Source organism: Brachyhypopomus gauderio, unplaced genomic scaffold (genome assembly GCF_052324685.1).
Source record: "Brachyhypopomus gauderio isolate BG-103 unplaced genomic scaffold, BGAUD_0.2 sc57, whole genome shotgun sequence".
In the NCBI taxonomy this organism is placed as follows: Eukaryota; Metazoa; Chordata; class Actinopteri; order Gymnotiformes; family Hypopomidae; genus Brachyhypopomus; species Brachyhypopomus gauderio.
In genome coordinates this window covers 1801274-1821460 of record NW_027506880.1, presented here as the reverse complement: position 1 = coordinate 1821460, position 20187 = coordinate 1801274, and the positions used below count along the sequence as shown (strand labels likewise).

The window sequence follows — 20187 nt, the reverse complement described above, 5'->3', positions numbered from 1 at the left end:
ACACACACACACACACACACACACACACACACACACACACACACACACACTAGTGATCAGTAGGGGGCTGTGCTGCACACATGCCCAGAGCGGTGGGCAGCCCTAGCCTGTCTGAACCTGTGACACTGGGGTTCTGGTTAGCTAGCACCTTAGAACTATAGAACTGGTCCAACTATAGGATTAGTCTCCAGACACCATTGTATCTCCAGCAGGACTCACTGCCTTCAACTATGGGGACGCAGACAGACACGAGGCAGTCCGTGCTTGGCTGGACTCTGCGCAGATGAAAGTAGAGCAGCCGTAATGACCTAAAAGTCATTTTATTACAGTTACTTTCCCTCCTTCTACACTCTTTCCCAACAAGAAGACCCTTTTTCCTGGGATCCCTGATGAGGGATTTATGTCTGTGAGATACAAGTTGTATTGTGATAGGGCCCAGAACGTGACTGAAAAGTTGCTGCCACACGATGACACCAGAGGGCACTCTTCTGCCCTTTTACCCACTACCATCACTTAGAGGCTGTCCAATAAAAAACTGAGTTCAGTTCAGAATTAGCCAGTATGTTAGATATATTTTATTTTATGATGGATCTGGATACTCAGTTTTGTTATATTTTATACCATATAAAACACACCATAATTAATATTTAGTTAAGGTTTCTGGGGTGAATAATTCAATTGTACATGCAGCACATGCCTGCAGACTGTGAAGGTGTCAGGAACAACAAATGCACCTGTCTCTCTTCAGCCACGTCCACCGCCTCTGCTATTTAAGACGGAAGTTCTACTTCCTCCTTCTTATGCCACATACCGAGCGTTCCCTTCTCCGTGTTGACTTTTGGTACTCTGACCTCTGCTTCCATTATAGACCTCGTTCCCAGCCTCGCCCTCCTGCACTCCCAGACTCCGGCGTGACCCTGGACTGGCTGGACACCCCACACTCCTGTATTCTTTGTTGGAGCTCATGCTCTGCGCTATTAGCCATTGGTGTCTGCACTGTCTGCAATAAAGAAATCTGTATTCCACACTTAGATCCTTCTGTGTCTGATCCCTACGTTACAGAGGGAGAACCCATCCTGAACACCACAGCAGCTCCTAGTGCACAAAGACCCCCAGCGACTGATTTAACACAGCAGATCTGAAGGACACGTGTCTCTTGGTCGTCTCCCACATCATGAAGTTGGCAGAGACAGCCCTGGTAACATTATGCCAGGAGTGGATACGTATTTTGGGATGAAGTCCAATGTCTCGTGCTTCTGATTTTGTCACATCCAGAGAATCTCACAGCTGCAGTTAAAGTGTCCAGATACCCAATCAATGCTCTGTGTTTCTGAGGACAGAGCAGGATTTGCTTTGCAGGTGGGTACATCTCTCCGAGAAAAGGGTCTTGGCCCTGCACGAATGATTAGCGGTCATTGGCTTGACTCACTCTTGTCACATAAGAGTTCTGGGAAGGGCGCCAAACTTGGCACGACTACACAGGGTGGTTATGTGGACTGGTCCATCTCTGAAAGGCTGGGGGGGACAATCTATCAATCTCACTGGCATTCAAGGTGCTAGTGTTCTGATAAGGATGAACAGTACTCTCAGTGTGTCTTACCTCATCACACTAGGGGATATTTGTTCTGTGATGTTGTTTGAGATGGTTGATTCCACTGTGTATTTGGGGAAAGTCTTGCAGGGCTCGCATGTGTATATCTCCTTGGTTTTCGAGTCACGAGTGCCCCCGATGCCCTCACACATGCTGGGCACGTGGACGCCACTCCATCACCTCCACCCATAGTGTGGGAGGTGGAGGGGGAGATCATTCTGATTGCTCGTTTCAAAGGTTGTGGTGTGATGAGTATGGTTACTAATGGTGGTGTTCGTCTGGGTGTTCTTCAGATGGCAGCCATGTCATTACCTGTGCCTCTGCAACAGTGTTTACACAGACCGCTGATCTTGGGGAGTCCAGTCTGCACCTAAAGTGGATCTTGCAGCTATTTCTGTCGGACACGGACAGGCTTTCCCCCAAATCACCCTCTTCACTTTCTTCTTCCTAAAGGAGGCAATCAGTCTGCCTCACCCTGGACATGACAAGTGGGGCCCCTGATGTTCCGTGAGTCGCCGGACATCTTGAAGGGTTTTCAGTGAGGCATAACAAACATACAATAATTGTACGTATGTAAATACAGTTTTACACATAAATATATGTTTAAATGATTCTCTTCATAATTTCACATTAACTACACAAATTATTTCATATTAAATGTAAAGAAGTAACATGGTCAAAACAGACAAACAATCCGAAAGCAAATCATAGCTCAGCTGAAAGAGCAAGACTCTGTGTGGTTAGGCAGTCAACTCAAACACCGTGTGGTTAGGTAATCAGCTCAAACACCATGTGGTTAGGTGGTCAGCTCAAACACAGAGTGGTTAGGTAGTCAGCTCAAACCCTGCATGGATAGGTAGTCAGCTCAAACACAGTGTGGTTAGGTAATCAGCTCAAACACCATGTGGTTAGGTAGTCAGCTCAAACACTGTGATTAGGCAATCAGCTCAAACACCGAGTGGTTAGGCAGTCAGCTCAAACACTGTGAGGTTACGCAGTCAGCTCAAACAGGTGCCATGACATAAATAATTTGTTTTTCATTTGTTGCTTTGCCTGTTATGTCAGTCATTTTGTCTAGGAAATTGTGTCACCGTTACTACTATTATTTGTAAGGCGACTTGACAGTTCACAGCTTTTACAGTAGTAATTAGCAAACATATCACATATACCTTATTTTTTAACATAAATAGCCTTATACTAAGCTCCGAATTCTGTTTACTGAGTTTGTGAGATGAATCTGACATTAGCATTCTTGCCTGTGATTGCCTGTAACACAACTTAAACAGACTTAAACAGGCTTATTTGAGGAAAAATCCTAACTTAGAAGTGATAATACTGTGGATTTAGAAGGTGGGAAAGTTGGGGTTCTCAAACAACCCCATGCTATATTTAGTTTTAAAGTAAAATTTTCCAGCAACCAGGATGGCTGGTCTTGTGTAACACTGTGTCTCAAATCTTACAGCTAAGCTTCTATAGGAGCTGTCCATACTTTTCTCCAAAAATAGACTGAAACTGAAGTGAAATCAGACTGGCCTAGCTGTAGCTTACCAGTATTACACACTGTAATACTGATAAATGTATATTTATAAATAAATCTAATCATAACTACATGCTTTAAGAGGCTCTGCCAAAATGCTAAAAAAAGGCAAATGTAAAATGTTGTTTTCACCTGGATTCAATACGACATGGACAGCATCTCCCCTGGTTCATACATGTGATGGGGAACTGTGTTAAAGTTCAAGTCCTGTTATCAGCAAATTAAATTACAACCAGCAAAGAGCTGCCTGTCATTTCCCATCCGCACTCCCATGCAGCTAAATCAGCACGTGTGCGGAGGTGAGCATCGATTAAGGGGCGATTGGGCAGGGAGCTGCTCACTCAGGCGTGTCTGTCAACAGTCTCTCGTCAATCAGGGCAGCATGGCAATCTGGCAGTGCCCCGGTGCTAGCAACCAATGGCAGAGAACAGGCACTGAGGGATGGAAAGAGGGAGGAGAGTAAGATAGAGGTGAAGTGGGGGTAAACCATGAAATGGAAAGAAGAATGAATGTGATTCGGGACAGGCATTGGTCCTTGGTTACTCCAGAAGTATTTCATTGTAGATATGAGTATACCACTCCCCTGGTTTGGCTAAAATACAGGAATAAGGACCACGAAGCCCAAACTAAATGACCCTGGAATAAAGACCCCTCGTGATGTTCTTCAAAAGTTTTACCATAATCTTCCACATTGGCAGCTGCAGAACTAGAACACCCAGTTCATTGTGAAATCTTTGTGTACAATTTGATCCTCAATAATAAAAAACCTCTTGGAAAGCTGCATGCAGTCTTAGGTCTGTGGGGTCAGAAACCAGGAGGACAGGCTGTGATGGTATCCTTTTGAAGTGTACTGCGTACTTTGTAGACACAGTACCTCTGCGGTTATCCTTAATTACAGTTCTGACATACTCAGAACATGTTGGGTTCAGAATCTGGCACGAACAAAAGCCAGCGTAATGATAAAACCACCAAGCACACCCCCAAGCGACTGTGACAGTGCCTCTGAGACTCAACACCACGTTGCAACGTTTCTCAGTTACACAAATTAAGCTTTCCAATACCGATTTGCAAATCCCCAAATCTGTGTACAGCTCACCCAATAAGTGATCAGTGATGCATCCTCCCTGCAACCCAGTGACACCAAGCTGACCTGTAACCTGCAATGTTTGTGTACTTCTTCCTTCTACTTTCTCCATTAGCTGCTCTCTCTCTCTCTCTCTCTCTCTCTCTCTCTCTCTCTCTCTCTCTCCTGTACTTTTGCCTAGTTGAGGTTCAATGAGTTCGAGTGCCGTTAGACATATATTACTAGAGGGCAGTGCTTAACCAGGGTTTACTTTAAATACAGAACATATATTTTTTTCCTCTGCAAGGTTCTAGATGAACCCATCCACCTCCCTTGTATTCTTGCATGTACACTATGGTGTATTAACTATGAGTGCCATTAGTCAATATGTGTACAGGGAACTAATGCTGAGGAAGACAATGACAGGGTTCTCCCATGAAGCTGCGCGGGTACATCCAGTGGACTTTAATGCCTTCATAGAAAACATTTTTATTCAAATTACAGTTGCTAATTCAGAGTTCTCTATGTTTAACTGCTTGCATGTGCTCTTCTACTCTAAAGCCTTAGCCCACAATTCCGTATGACCTTTCCATAAATAGGAGCTTTTATAATGAACTTTAAATTTGGTGCAAGTTAGGGGGACGTGTGTTATGACCTTGTGTAGGCTCCAGGCAGTAACAGGGGTATGAATGAATGGAAAATGGAAAAGACACTGGGGATAAGGGTTCCAGTATTTACAACTTCAGTTATATGTACAAATATATATACAGGGATAGAATATACACATAGAAAGAAAAAAGTGCACACCGGTACAGACATCAGAGGTGACCCAGGCCAAACCAACAAACAAAACCCTCACTAGAAATAAACAGACACAACTACACTAGCAGGCTTAAACAAAAGACAATTCTTCATTGACTCCCTAAAACAGACACAAACCCTCAACCCAAACAAAATGGCAGCCACTTCCTACTTACCAGGTGCACACACAAAACAACCACCAGTATATACAGTTTCAAGGGGCAAGCAAAAACAATGTCAAGAACAAAGCAACAGAGTCATACACAAAATAGCTTAATACAATCACTTTCAACAATCTCAATAGCTGCACAAAATGAGCTCGCTGGGTCCTCGCTGGTGTGTATATATATACACAATAGTATATTTCAAATGCTCAAGTCATGGGTGTGTCTGTAGCTGACATTTTTAGAGTAGGACCATAAACCCATGTGTAAATGAAAACAAAGTGCACGTGGTAGCAGATAAGAGCAAACACTCGCAGGAGTGTGTGTGTGTGTGTGTGTGTGTGTGTGTGTGTGTGTGTGTGTGTGTGTGATTCACGTGGGCCATTCTCCACAGACAGTCACATGAAGATAACACCTCCATCCCATCATATTGAGCAAATAAACAAATCCAGTCAGATTTCAATTTCCCACACTGTGTCATATTATCGTCACTCTGACACACACACACACACACACACACACACACACACACACACACACACACACACACACACACACACACACACACACACTCCCTCCCAAACATTCACTTAGATGTTCATCACCATAAACTGAGTAAAAACACAGCCATATTGTAGACAACACTGATGTTTGAGGACATTTTCTGACACAATGGACTGTCAACCCCAATAGTGTGTGTTTATGTGTGAAGGGGGTTTATTAAAATCTAATATGGAAATGTACTGCAGAAAAGGTGAGAAAATTAACAGGTGTATTGAGATCCTGCTGTAACATTGCAACAATGTACTTTCTAAAAGGGTTTCAGCCTTTTCTACTGTGAAGCAGTGTGTGTGTGTGTGGTGTCATTAGGTGTTCTGGGTTACTACAGAAATACACCGCAGCTGCTATGTGTGCACATATATATATGTGTGTGTGTGCACGTGCAATGACTATATGTGAGGTAATGCTAGGTATTCTGGGTTACTAAAGAAACACACAGCTGGATTGGTTGGCGGGCAGTGTGCAGCCACTGACCATCACTGATGTGGCGTGACTTCCTGCATCACCAAACAAAGGCAGAGTGGAGAGGAGTTCAGGAGTGGCCGTGTGCATTATCCACAGACACCCTTCTGCCTCTCCTCTCTGACACCCCCACTCACTCAGGGCTCTCACACAGCTACCCCAGACACTGCTAATGACTCTCAACAAGCTGCCATGGAAACTGATGGAAGACTGCGCTTCCTCAATGTGTCAGTGATTCAAGTAGTCAAACAGTCAGACGCAGCCGCAGGCCACTCAGAGGTCACATGCATCCCGGCCCACCAGTGTGTATAGAAAGATGCGATTCGCTGATCAGATCTTCAACGCCACAAGATTACGCCAACACAGTAGCAGGGCTAATAATGCAAAAAAAAGAGGAGATATAGCTTTTTTTTTACAGTTGAAATTCAGTTATTAAAAATACAACACAAAAAGTGAATTTAGTTAAAGGTGTTTACATTTAGCAATATGAGTAGGCTAAAACAAGTAAACAGTCAGCAATGAAGACACTTTCCCCTCTTCAAGTAAAAGCACTGCATTTTGTGTCATTATTTTGTGTATTTAAAGACAGGTGTTTCTAGCTAATGTAAGCAGTGAGATGTGTGCAGAAAATACTTGTGTGTCACAGTGGACTACAGAACAGTGGTGCCGTGCCTCCCTCTTGTGTATTACAGCAAAGGCCAACAGCACCTGCACAATAAACAGGACCTGCTGTTATAAAATAGATTTCAGCTGACTGTACCTTTAACATAGTTCATGTAATGCCTATGGCACCTTTAACAGAGTTCATGTAATCTCTATGGTACCTTTAACAGAGTTCATGTAATCTCTATGGTATCCTTTACACTGCTGTCCACCTGCTAGTCTGCAGATGCGCTATATTTTTATAACTAAAATGTTTATATAACTAAAAAAGTCTGGATTCAGAATACTTCAAAATATATTTTAAAACAACATACAGTGGATATAACAGAGCTGTAATCAGCTTAGATGATTTTGATGTAAATTCTATGTTGTTACATATGTTTATTAGCACTGTGATTCCAAAACCAAAGTGTTTAAAAAGTCTCCCATTTACTGCGATTGCAAAAAAGATCTTGAAGTCTCAGTTGGATAGTACCTTAATGAGGTCAAATGCGCTCACTGGATAACGCTTCTGGGAAGAAAGTTACCAAGAGTTCCAGAGGACGCAGTTTGCAGCCAAAGAACTGTATGACTCAGAAGGTCCATTTTAACAATAGGGGTCAGGACAACACTGGAGGATGACATACACACTCCAGAAGGGCACGCTGACTTTGACATTTAATAACACACACTCGATAAATACATCGCAAAGAAGTTTTTAATTAGCTGAATGGCATCATTGAAAGCAGTGATTTTCCTTCAAATATATTATCAAACTACAACATGTTCGAATCAAAATGAACAGAATCATGCTTCAGATATTAAGTTCATTTCAATTACACAAAACAAATAATCTTTAAATATCTTTAAAATACATAAAATCTAAATGCAATAATGTAGACTAATACAATCATGTACATTAATGTAATAAGATAAACTAAGATAGATATATAATGTTAAAAATGCTTTGAGAGGCTGAAGTACTTTTTTATAAATTTATTTTTTGTTCTAACACACATAATGAACTCAGCCTCTAACCATAAAGTCAGTCATGTGACACATGACCCCAGAAGATCCAGAAACACACAGGTCCTCTCGTTTTCACCCCTTATTGTTTTGGGCAGGGTTTCAGATATGAAATTGGACAGGGAAATATGGTACTGACATAAAATGATTCAAATATTATTTGGCAGCAGACATATTGATTTCCCGAATGTTAAAATTTCAATTTACACTCCAAGTTGAGAGTCTTCAGAAACCAAACACCGGAATTATTGTAATGTGAAGACATGTCCACAAGGTGGCAGAATGTGCACATTCCATTGAGACTAATACAAGAAAAAGATAAGGTATTTCTCACCATACCTTTTTTGTTGTGAATTCAATACAAGGCTTGTAAAAACCTTGAAAAAACATATTTAAGGAGGTCAACAAACATACACTGACATGTTAATCTTAAATAAAATGAATTGTGCAACTTGAGAACTTGATAAACAGTGTAATTGAGAATCAGGTATTTTTGATGAAGATGAGCAGTGAAAGAGGATCGCTGTTCAGCATATCAATCTTACACTTGAAATATTAGACATCAAATCAAATGTTCTTAAGAACATAAAATGTCTCATTAAAACACTCAATAGTTATGACCCAATGAAGTCATATTGGCAGCCAATTTGAATGGTCAGATTATAATTGTCACTAAATATTATTCTTCAAATATGTTTGAAGAAAAAAAAAAAGGTATCTGGGAAGGAGCATGGATCCAAAGGTGAAACCTTCTCCATGGATGATGGCAGCAGTTGCATCATGGCCCCAACAAATCTCTTCAAAATCTACAATCATATACCACCTCTATGCCAGCAAAGTCCTTGGAAAGCTTCCCAGAAAACTTCTGCTGTCCTCCAAGCTCAAATAAGCATTAAGAGTTTCATAAACATCACTGCACCTTTGACTGGACAGAGCTTTCTGGTCAGCTCCAGAGGAGGCACTGGCCTTCAGCCTCAAGGCCATACTGACCCCTGTAAACCTCTGAAAGTATTGTGGCAGATCTTTGATGTCGAGGGGAAATGAATTAGTAGAGGCCTCTACACCTCTGTCAGTGTGGGCTCAAATCCACTAAAATCTGGCATCCTTCTACCAGCAAGCTTGTGGGTGTAAATCCCCTCAAGAAATGGTATGTCGGCCACTGAACTGAAGCTTCAGAAGTGTTGTCCTAGGCCCGATGTAAGCCCTGCCGAAGAGTGGGCGCTGAGGACCCAAGTCCATAAGTTAGCAATAAGGACTCAGAACAGTCTGAGGAGTTTTCCCCTTTGAAAAACTTTAGATGCTAGAAAGGTTGAAAGCTGCATTTTTCATTGTCTTGTTGCTTATAGTTAGTTAAGACATAGTTAAACAAAGCAGTCTGCTAGTAAATGAACAGACGGCTATTTTTGTGGTTTTAGCACAAGTCTGTGTTCCAGAACTCAACACACTCTCTACATATTTCTTCTAACCTGGCCTGTTAATTTTGACCTTTTCAACAGTTTTGCTACACTGCAGACCATTTGCTGATCATGCTGACATCACCAGCAGAGACTGGTGTTATGGCAACATATCAAGAAGATAATTTTGCCACCTAAGGTTTTGCCTAATGGTCTGATTTTGTCGACTTGGTGATAGCTGTCTGTTCTGGCCACTTTCCACTGATATTTTTGGTGCTCTCGTTTAGAGACAACAGCAATGGACCCCAGTGGAAAACACAGCATTTAGGACAAACTACAGACCATTGGTTGCATTGAAGATAAGCTACAGACCTTCAGTTGCATTTAGGATAAACCACTTTCCTCTGCATGAACTAATGATTGGCCAGACAGCAGCTGAGTAGACAGCTGTCCAGCTGGTTATGGAGGGCTGTCCATTTAAATGCCCAAGTATTCTCGCCTCTGCTCATTAACCATTACTATTTCAGTCACACTGTGTTAGAACATACAAGAAAAATGTTAGAACTCTTCAGTTATGGACTGCAATGTATTTCTGCAACAGAAATGAGGGTTATCTATGGTTAAAACAATACCACATTGGGATCGCTGTCTGAAAATATTGTGAATTTAGGTATGAAAAGGCAAGAATATTCAAACATTCCTATGTGCAGAAATCAGGAATCATACAGAGCTTAATTGGTATCTTAAGGGTTAAGAATTAAAAAAATTATATATTTTTCTTTCCCAAAGCCTTTCCAAAGCCAAAATGGCATTTCAATAATGAACCAGTAGTGCTTATGACAATACAGGAAAAGTACTCTTTGGAGCATTAATTAAAGTACTTACATTTTCTGTACAACACATTTTACATTACATAACAAAGTACCATTACGTAACAAAGTTACATTTTGCCATTTTAACAGTAAATAATGCTACTACTTCTTACTAATCCATTTCAGGGTTACAGGACATAACATTAACAAACCACAAATTTACATGTACTGCAAACTTCAAATGCAATAGATTTTGGTTTTGACTATGTACATTACATACATTCATAGTTTTATGTTACCAAAAATAACAACAAAAAAAGCAGAGATGGCACCTCAGACAAAAGATGAGACCATCACAAAAATGATCTGAACATGTAAGGTAGCAGGGCAAGACGGCCATGTGCTTACTAGCTGAGCAGGGGGAGTGTGTAGGAAAAATACATTCAATGCTGCACAAAAAGGTGGGTTCAGAAAAAAAATGAAGAAGAGTAATTATTTTAATGTGGCTCTGCTTAGAAGATTACACAGTGTCATCTAGCTCTAGGATGTAATGTGCTATTTAGTTTATAATTGATTTCATTACAATGACCAGTAGAACTTGCAAAGCCATTTTGTTACTCTGAAGATTGTAGAAGACCAGACCTCAATAACAGACAACTAATTTATGTAAGGTCTGTGAGCAAGAGAGAAGACAAGGTGTGACGCCTCACAGATAAGCACATGCACGCGCACACACGCACACACACACGCACACACACACACACACACACACACACACACACACACACACACACACACACACACACACACACACACACACACACACACACACACACACTAAGTGGATTTTAGGAGTGACAGCAGCCAGCTCCCTTCATCTCCTTGTTAACATATTCCTGCAGCTGGAACTTTGGATCACATGACTCCTTCATCTCTCTGTGCTTCAGCTCTCTGTAGAGAGGGAGAGAGAGAGAGAAAGAGAGAGGGAAGGGGGAGGGGCACAATATCTTTGTACTTAGTTTATTGTCTTTCTGCCACAGTGAGATACTGAAAAAGCTGCCTAGATTGTGTGATTCTTATGTCTGATTTTAAAAGCTCAGGAGAAAGTGTGGAAGTATTGTGTGAGTGCCTAAAACTTACTTTGCCACAGCGGTAAAGGCCAGTTCCACATTTAGGCCAGATTTTGCACTGGTTTCGATGAAGGGAACCCCAAACTCCTGAGGAATACCACAAAAAGGGTAGGTCTGTAGTGTTTTGTTAGCCCCCTTTTCCCAGAAAACTAGCTAAACCACATAGTAACACACTACCACAGAAACTGTCAGGTTTTGGCATGTAAACATGTTCACGACTGTCATCACATCTACTAATATCTGTGATACACAAAATCAGTTTCTGCTTTAAAACCTATTCACTCTAATGGACTTTATGGAAGGCAGTGGATTTGCATTTGCACATAATGTATCCAATGAAGTGTGTGTTATATATGCTTGTGTGTGAGTGTGTGTGTGGTGTGTGTTTGTGTATTTTCCATGCTTATGCATGTGTGCGGTGTGTGAGAGTGGTGTGTGCATGGTGTGTGTGTGTTTGTGCATGTGTGTGTGTGCATTTGTGTTTCCATTTGTTTGTGGGTAATTTGAATCACTCCAGACAATAAAGGTTGCTATAAAAAGCCACTGATTTGCATGAGCTCTGTCCGCTGTGCATTTCTACTTACTGTTACAAGCCTGTGAATGCAGCTGAGTGCATCTGCCTGGAAAATTAAGTTAGCTTGCGAGCTGGTGCCATGGAAGAAACCTCCAGCAACCCCATGACAGGAGTTGTGAAGTCAACTCTAAGTGGCTTGTACTTCTCACTTACAGCTTTGGTATGATATAACAACAAGAGTAATGAAATTGAAATGTGCCATATTTGTCAATTGTGATTTTTCACTGAAATCGAAATTTGTCCTCTGCATTTACCCATCTGTGCAATTAGAACACACACACACACACACACACACACACACACACACACACACACACACACACACACACACACACACACACACACACACACACACACACACACACACACACACACACACACACACACACTAGTGATTACTAGGGGGCTGTGGTGCACACATGCCCAGAGCAGTGGGCAGCCATAGTCCAGCGCCCAAGGAGCAGTTGGGGTTAGGTGCCTTGCTCAGGAGCACATGAGTCATGGCCTCAGACCTGGGAATTGAACCCACGACCCTCCGGTCACAAGACCAGTTCCCTACCACAGGACCATGACTGCCCCAGTATGATGCTAACATGACATGGGTGAACATTAATGTCAAATATGGAATAAGTACACAAAGCAAGAACACAAGACGGTTTATAGTGTTCATTGTATCAATTGGGATAAACACAATTAGCAGTATATAAAACATAAAATGCCAGAATGGGGTTGGGGTGGTTTTGGGCACTTGATAATCAATACTTGATAACCAATCACATTAATCTCATTACGTGTACTATTACCAGTTACGTTCATTCTGCATATAAGTCGGAGCTGCCTTCAGTTTTGACCTGTGATTACGTGCGATCACCCACGGCTCTTTCTCAAGGATATTATTCAGTAAAGAAATAATACAAAGACACTATCCACTATTGTCTCAATTTTATCGTAAAGATCGAATGCTAAATTATTAACATAACTATAAAAAACTGTATGCACGTAGAAGTGTGCATGCTGATAAAATGTCTTTTTGGCATGTTTACAGATAAGTCACCTAGATGAAAATACTTTTTCTGAAAGACTGTTCTATAGGTCTCTGCTCCATAGAACATTCTTCACTGGGAGAATTTTTTTGAGTCTGACTTGGCACAGTTTAAATATATCATAAATAACTACATTACATTATCACGAATGAGTTGCAGTCTGTTTGTCTTTCAAAAAATGATCTAATACCAGGTGGGGAGAGCCCCGAGTCAAAAACAATAGGGTGGAACCTGAAGGCTTATTGACAACTTCCATTAAACTATTCAAAATCATCCAGCTATTATAAAACTCAAACTGACAAGAAGGAAGTAGCCCAATCGTTTCCATAAAAAAGCTGTTTTCCCAATCATTTTACTCTTTTCCTGCAGATTTTGCCTAGCATTCATGCTTACTCTATCAGTAACAACATGCAAGTCAGCATTGTAGATACAGTTTAGACCAAAAGGCTGTTTCCTTAAATTGTGTGTGTAAATCTAATGTAGGCTATAAGAGGAAATGTGGGTGTGCTTAGTTTTCATAATTTTGTTAATTTTGTAGCCTATATTAAGAAACTGTATCTGAGTACTGCCTTTCAAAACAAGCCTTAGTCTGAATACAGATATTTCATTTTGGTTTTTTAAGCACTGTTGATAAATGCACTCTGTTACAGAGATCTCTAAGATCTAAGATCTATCTCTCCGGCCTTCACAGGACAATTAGTAAAGTCAAGATTTAAAATCTTCAGTCAGATCTCAGAGATCAAATACTATAATACACAGATTATGCATAGACAACCCTGGTAAAAATGCTGCTAAGGAAAATAAACCCTTTGTTGAAGTGCAGAGAAAATGACACAAGAAGGTGCAAGATCTAACCGCCTGAGATAATGTTTCATGGGGAAGAAAGAGAGTTTTTGTCCAAGCATGATCAGAGGCTGAGCTGTCATCTCTGAGACAACCAAAACTCTTCAGAGGATTAGATTCTTTTCAGTTGATGACCTGTGATATCTGTGTCTGATGTCACTTATGGGCAAGAGTACCACTGACATCTTCCTGTGTGACCACGGGTTCCTAACATCCCAGCGTGGTGCTATTAAAATAGTGTCATGGTGCTACTAAAATGGTGTATCGTGGTGCTAATAAAATGTACAGTGGTGCTAATAAAATGTTGTATCATGGTGCTAATAAAATGTTGTATCATGGTGCTAATAAAATGTTGTATCATGGTGATAATAAAATGTATAGTGGTGCTAATAAAATGTTGTATTGTGGTGCTAATGGTGCTAATGCTAATGATGTATCATAATGCTAATAAAATGGTGCATTGTGGTGCTAATAAAATGTTGTATGATGGTAATAAAGCTAATAAAATTGTACATTGGCGAACGTAAGTTGTTGAGCAGGGTGGGGTTTATATATCGCGATCGATTGCCAGTGGAGGGCGACATAGATATGGATCGGAGGTAACTAAACTGGATTTTTTTTTTCTCGCCGTGTGAAATCGGAAGTGTGGCGTGTGAGCGTGTGAAGACGGTCAAATGCGTGTGTCACACGCTCAATGCGTGAGACTTGAGAGCCCTGATAAAATGGTGCATTGTGGTCCTAATAAAATGTTGTATGATGGTAATAAAGCTAATAAAATTGTACATTGTGGTGCTAATAAATAAATGTGGCAGCAAGCTGTGGATTTTTATGCTCTAAATGAGGATACCCCACCCAATTTTAACTGTATTTGCAAGACTCACATCCTGTGCGTGGGGGAGACCTAGATGTCACCTTTAATAACAAAGTAAAATGACAGAACTAAGGTTTTTACCAGTTACGCATTTTGAACATACTGCCCTTAAAAAACCTGCTCAGTAACTGCTCTGTGGAAGTCCCGTCCATCTACCTCCAACCCCTCTTGGAATGATTTGACATTGACTTCCCCGTGTGCTGCTCACTAATGATTTTAATATCCAAATAAATGTTTTAGATTGTAATCTTGTCATGTTGCTTGACCATGTACATCCCACTGTGTTCTCTAAGTGTGTGTGCATGAATGTGTGTGTGCTTGTGTGCCCAGTGGTGGATGGTCCTCTGTCACTAGGGTCTGTCCTCTCTCCCCTTCCTGCACCCCATTCAGTCCCCCAGGGGGCTGTGGATCCCGGTAAAGAGTACGCTGTGCGCAATTGGCTGCCGCTTCTCGCCGGTGTGTGATTGGTTGTCTGTAACGTAGCTGTGTTAACAATTGTAAAGCGCCTTGGGTATCTAGATAAGGCGCTATATAAATTGAAACATTCATTCATTCATTCATTCTCTGTCCCTCTGTTTGCACCTCATAATCCAAACAGAGGACTCATTTCCTTTTGTAAGATCTGATCTGTTGACCCTTGTGTTCTGCCCCGGTCCATCTCTCCTGACTGCTCACCTCGTCCCCAGATAATGCTGCTCTTGTAAAGTATCTCCCCTCAGCAGCACCTCTGTCACTACCACCAGCCCTTGGTATACTCCTGAACTTCACAATATGACTCAGCTGGAAAGACATCATAAGAAGTCAGAACTCTGTTAATGCAGAAGCGTGTAAACAGCCTTGCACACTTCCAAGTCAACCTACCTTTCCAGTCTCATTAACAGTGCTAACACCAACTCTGCCACCTTTTTACAGCAGAGTTATTACATTACAGCCCCAGAGTTATTTAAATTCGTTTTACAATGATGGATAAACAATCTCCACTCCTCAGTCAGCACTCTGCTGTTTATATAAACTAGCTGTAGTCGCTCAGATTCACCAAACATTTGGCCTGGATCCAACTACTTCCAATAACTACCCCTTAATTTCAAATCTTCCATTTCTGCCTGAGGTTTTTGAATGAACTGTTGCTGATCAACTTTGCGTAGATTTAAAAATCAATTACCTTTTCAAACCTCTCCAGTCTGATTCCCATTAAGTATCACAGTCCTGAAACTGCCTTGGTTAACGTCACTAATGACCTTCTAACATCAGTGCTGGAGCATTAAACGTTTTTAAAGGTTTTATTTTACGAGATCTCAGTGCAGCCTTCAACATGATGTGTCATTCTCTTCTCTTGTTGATGCTCCATGAACTGGGAATTAGTAGAATTGCACTAGATTGGTTTACATCTTACTGACAGAAACCAATTTATTTCTTTTGGCAGTTTTACACCTTTAACTTGGACCCTTGGAGGTCACACAGGGGTCAATCTTTGGTCGCCTGTTCTTTACCACTAACTCCCTCTTACACACATCATTTAGCACTTTTACTTTGATTCTCACTGCTCTGTGGATGACACCCAGATTTATTTTAGGAAAAATCCATCATTAATCTACTCCTCAAACAGTTCTACAGAATCTAATCTAAACTTGGTACAAAAAAGTTTTAAGACAGGTTCTCCTCATTGATTCTAAATTACCTCCCAATAAAACCAGCTTTATAATTATTTCACTTGATGAAACAGTTTCCACTTCCTCCCAGGTCAGCAATCTGAGTATAATTCTTGACTTGACTGTTTAACGTTCACATCAGCTCTGTTGTTAAAACCTTCTTCATTCATCTTTTGTGAATCATACAAGCTCAAATCAGACTCTTCCTCTCCATCCTTACTGTTGTTTTTCTCATGAATGCTTTTGTGTTTGGTCACTACTGTAATTTTCTTCTTGCAAATATCAGTTCTTCCTACACAGGCTACAAATGGTCCAAATCAGACCTCACTGAGCAAATTATTGGTTTATGTTGGTTCTAAACTGCAGGACTTATTTCAGGGGACCACAAGGAATATGGAAATTACCTTAATCTAAAATTACAATTCCACTTTTAATTTCTGATTGCAAATCCACAGACAATGGCGGACAGCAGACATCCTCCCTGATGCAATGGTCATGCACTTGGTGCTCTCTGCATTCAGTAAAAAAACTGCACATATAACAGCAGTCAAGCTGTGCTTCTGACACCATAACAAATATCTGGTTTTAATCTTGTGGTCTCAGTCTCCAGAGACCACATGAATATTGCCTCGTTGTGAATGTCATTACTTGGTTTGGAGCTGGGTGCCAGCTTATGATTCCAGTCAAGACTGCAGCATTTGGCGAGAGTGCTGAAGGCGATAATCACTTCTTGATTGAAGTCTCTAATTGAAGTTTCCAAGCCAGCCATTTCTCTGATTCCTTTTCTCTGATTGGTCAGCCTCATAACACCCGGCTTCACTTGCTTGTTTGGTCTTCATTTTGAGAAATTACAGCAATTTTCACCATGTAAATTCCACATCCATACGTTTTTGAAGATGTCTTGTCCAGGAATTAATGGTAAAAAGTCACAGCTGCCCATGAAATGGCAGCCAACTAAATACTCTTGGTAGTTGTAAAGGACACACGTACTCATTAAAGCTCCCCTTTACACTTCCGCCTTCTCAGATATTGCTTCAAGTACCTTGTGTTGTCAAGTCCCATGTGTTGAGGTGCTTACTTAAACCAGCTAAAACTCAAAACCTCAAAACTGAGGAAAATAAATTAAACACCTCAGGACTTCACAAAAGGCATTCTGTATGTTGTGTCCATGTGTGTGTGTGTGTGTGTGTACCTTGGCCAGCTTTTCACCCTCCTCTCTCTTTACAACCCTGTCATGTGTGGCATCAGCCTAAAAGTAGATATTAAAAACAATTTCCCATCAGACAGTTCCAGTAAAATCTCAAACCCATCTGCCATCTCTTAATTGGTCAGTGTCATTACAATCGCCATGATATATATATATATAAAAATGCTGATTACCTGCAACCTTGCCTAATGACTGCTAACTAAATCCATATGTTAAAAGCATTTTGTTATCATTTACATTTGTGTGTACTGCTGTACAGGACACATTCTTTAAGATTCTTTTTTTTCTCACCTTGTTACCCAGAAGGATAAGGACCACACCTTCCTGGGCAAACTCATGAATCTCCGTAAGCCAGGCCTGCAATGTCAAGTGTGAGTGAGAGAGAGAAATAGACAGAGACAGAAACAGAGAGAAACCACTCAGTCAGTCGCTATAGCTCCTGAATAAACCATCTACATCCCTCATCACAAATACACCTCCTAAGTCAGTAACATGAACAACAGGACAAAAAGGTCTAATGTTAGATTATTTTTTTGTTGTTGCTTTTGTTTAGCAAGCTAAAAGAAGAATTTTCTGGAGTGGATCCGACACGCATTTAACGGAGACCACAAGATGAAGAAAGTGAACAAATGCTTAGTGTGAAAAAGGTTCAGAAATACGTGGACAGAAGAGATGGTGGTGCGGACCAGTCAAAAGAAAACCAAAAGCACTCTAGACCTGTGCAGGCTGCGGAGATTGAGCTTTGTGACGGGAAGGTGCAGAGGCAGAAATTAAACATTAGTTAAGCAGCGATGTACAGTGCCTAAAGTGGGTACCCCTCCTGTACCCACCACAGGTGGCCCCTCCTGTACCCACCACATGTGCTCCCTTCTGTACCCACCACACGTGGCCACTCCTGTACCCACCACACGTGGCCCCTTCTGTACCCGCCACACATGACCCCTCCTGTACCCACCACACATGGCCCCTCCTGTACCCACCACACATGGCCCCTTCTGTACCCATCAGACTGCCTCTATACACAAATTGAAACAAACATGGTGTTTATGTTGCAGGCTAGTTAGCCAGGCACACCCATCATAGTTCATCTTAGGGATACTTCCTACATTTCTTTCCTTTCTGGCAAAGGTTTATAGATGGAGATGGCCAACATTGCTTAGATTGTCCTTGCTGAGAGGGTAGACATGAAAAAGGACTTTCAGTGAGGTAAGTCACATCTTTCTTGTGCTCGCCATTTGGAGCTGGCTGGCTAAGGGAACATGTACACTGACAGTGACATTTTACTTTTTTAATAATGGCATAGCACTTTCTTCAGGAACATGATAAGGGCCTGGCTATTATAGGTCATCCCACGTAGAGAAATCATTTTATTGGTCAAATTTCCTGTTATTTTCCTAATCATGAAAATGGCTCTTAGGCATGCACACAGCAGTGAAACTGTTGCCAATATCATAAAATGACAGAACTGCACCCCATAGTAACCAAGAATGTGTCTATATGAATACGTTGATGTTTTTATTGTGCATTATCTATAAAATATGTTTAAATATTTTTTTTCTGTCCACTTTATTTGTTAACTTTTCACTGCACCTTCAAGGACCTGACTGCACATCACAGGGATAAAGTAATGAGTATTCAGAATGCCAACATCAACACAAAATCAATACTAAAGAATCCTGTGTGATTTAAAATAATGACTTTAAATCATAGAGACAAAAAGAATGAAGTGAAAAGTTCAAAGGATATGAAGTGATATAAGAACAAAACACGTTAACACAACAAACAACAGAAAAAAAAAAACTCAAGAGGGGATTAAACCGGGAGGGTGGTGGTGTGACGTGTGGCTGTCAAACTACACACACACACAGAGAGAGAGAGAGAGAGAGAGAGAGAGAGAGAGAGAGAGAGAGAGAGAGAGAGAGAGAGAGAGAGAGAGTATGTGAGAGAGTGAGAGAGTGTGAGAGAGAGACTGGTTAATGGAGGTTCTCCTATTAGGATATAAAATATCAGTTATGGAAGGCCATTTAAGGAAATACAGGCAAACAGTCATGCACACACACTGCTTGCACATAAATATGCATATACACACATATACACTACTGAAATTGATGTATAATAACTTGCATATTACCAGGGGTGGAAAGTAACTAATTACATTTACCAGGGTTGGGACCAAGTCAGTGTTTTGCAAGTCTCAAGTAAGTCCAAGTCTTTATCCTCAAGTCCCGAGTCAAGTCTCAAGCAAAGACAGTCAACTCAAGTCAAGTCTCGAGTCAAGACAAGCAACCGTCAAGTCAAGTCCCAAGTCTGAAACTTGGAATTTCAAGTCCTTTCGAGTCTTTTTTTTTTACAGGCACCAACGCTTTACGAATGCTACGCTGATGCGTTTCTTTACTCGTTTTGTTGGTGTCCGCCAGCCAAAAGATGACAGATCATTTACATTTTATCTTCTCTTAATTACATAAATGTACTTAAACAAGAATGTTTCGTTACATCATTTTACACGAAAATAGCAAGCTTCATCGTAAGCAAGATGCTGTCATTACGAATGGTTATTCTAAACATTTGGATAAAATGTTTAAATATAGACTAATAAAAGGTTAGGGTTATTTTTTCATTGTTTTCTGTTATTGTGGGGTCACGTTGTAGGCTACTATTGTTACCTGGAGATTCAGTGGGGTCACATATTCTGATGGCTGCCGTCAGAATTGGTGACCCCAGTTAAAAAGGCTCACCTGTACATCCCATTCATGATTTCTTTGTTGGCTGCAATGGTGAGGGGACGGTAAATCTTGTTTAAGTACATTTATGTAATTA

The 20187-nt window shown here is 40.9% G+C and overlaps 1 protein-coding gene across 3 annotated transcripts in view; it reads right to left on the bottom strand.

Annotated features, from left to right (window-relative positions):
* Positions 1–7533: 7533 nt before the first annotated feature.
* Positions 7534–20187, bottom strand: part of rab26 (RAB26, member RAS oncogene family) — a 70286-nt gene continuing 57632 nt past the window's right edge. Inside the window, exons 7-11 of one of the 3 annotated variants that reach the window (XM_076987942.1) lie at positions 17662–17727; positions 17356–17412; positions 15190–15294; positions 11194–11270; positions 7534–11004 (exon numbers count right to left, since the gene is read on the bottom strand). In XM_076987942.1, coding sequence (XP_076844057.1) covers positions 10902–11004; positions 11194–11270; positions 15190–15294; positions 17356–17412; positions 17662–17727 — 408 coding nt within the window. In that variant the 3' untranslated portion in view covers positions 7534–10901. The remainder of the gene's footprint in view (positions 11005–11193; positions 11271–15189; positions 15295–17355; positions 17413–17661; positions 17728–20187) is intronic. The other 2 variants (XM_076987943.1, XM_076987945.1) reach the window with 2 other exon arrangements.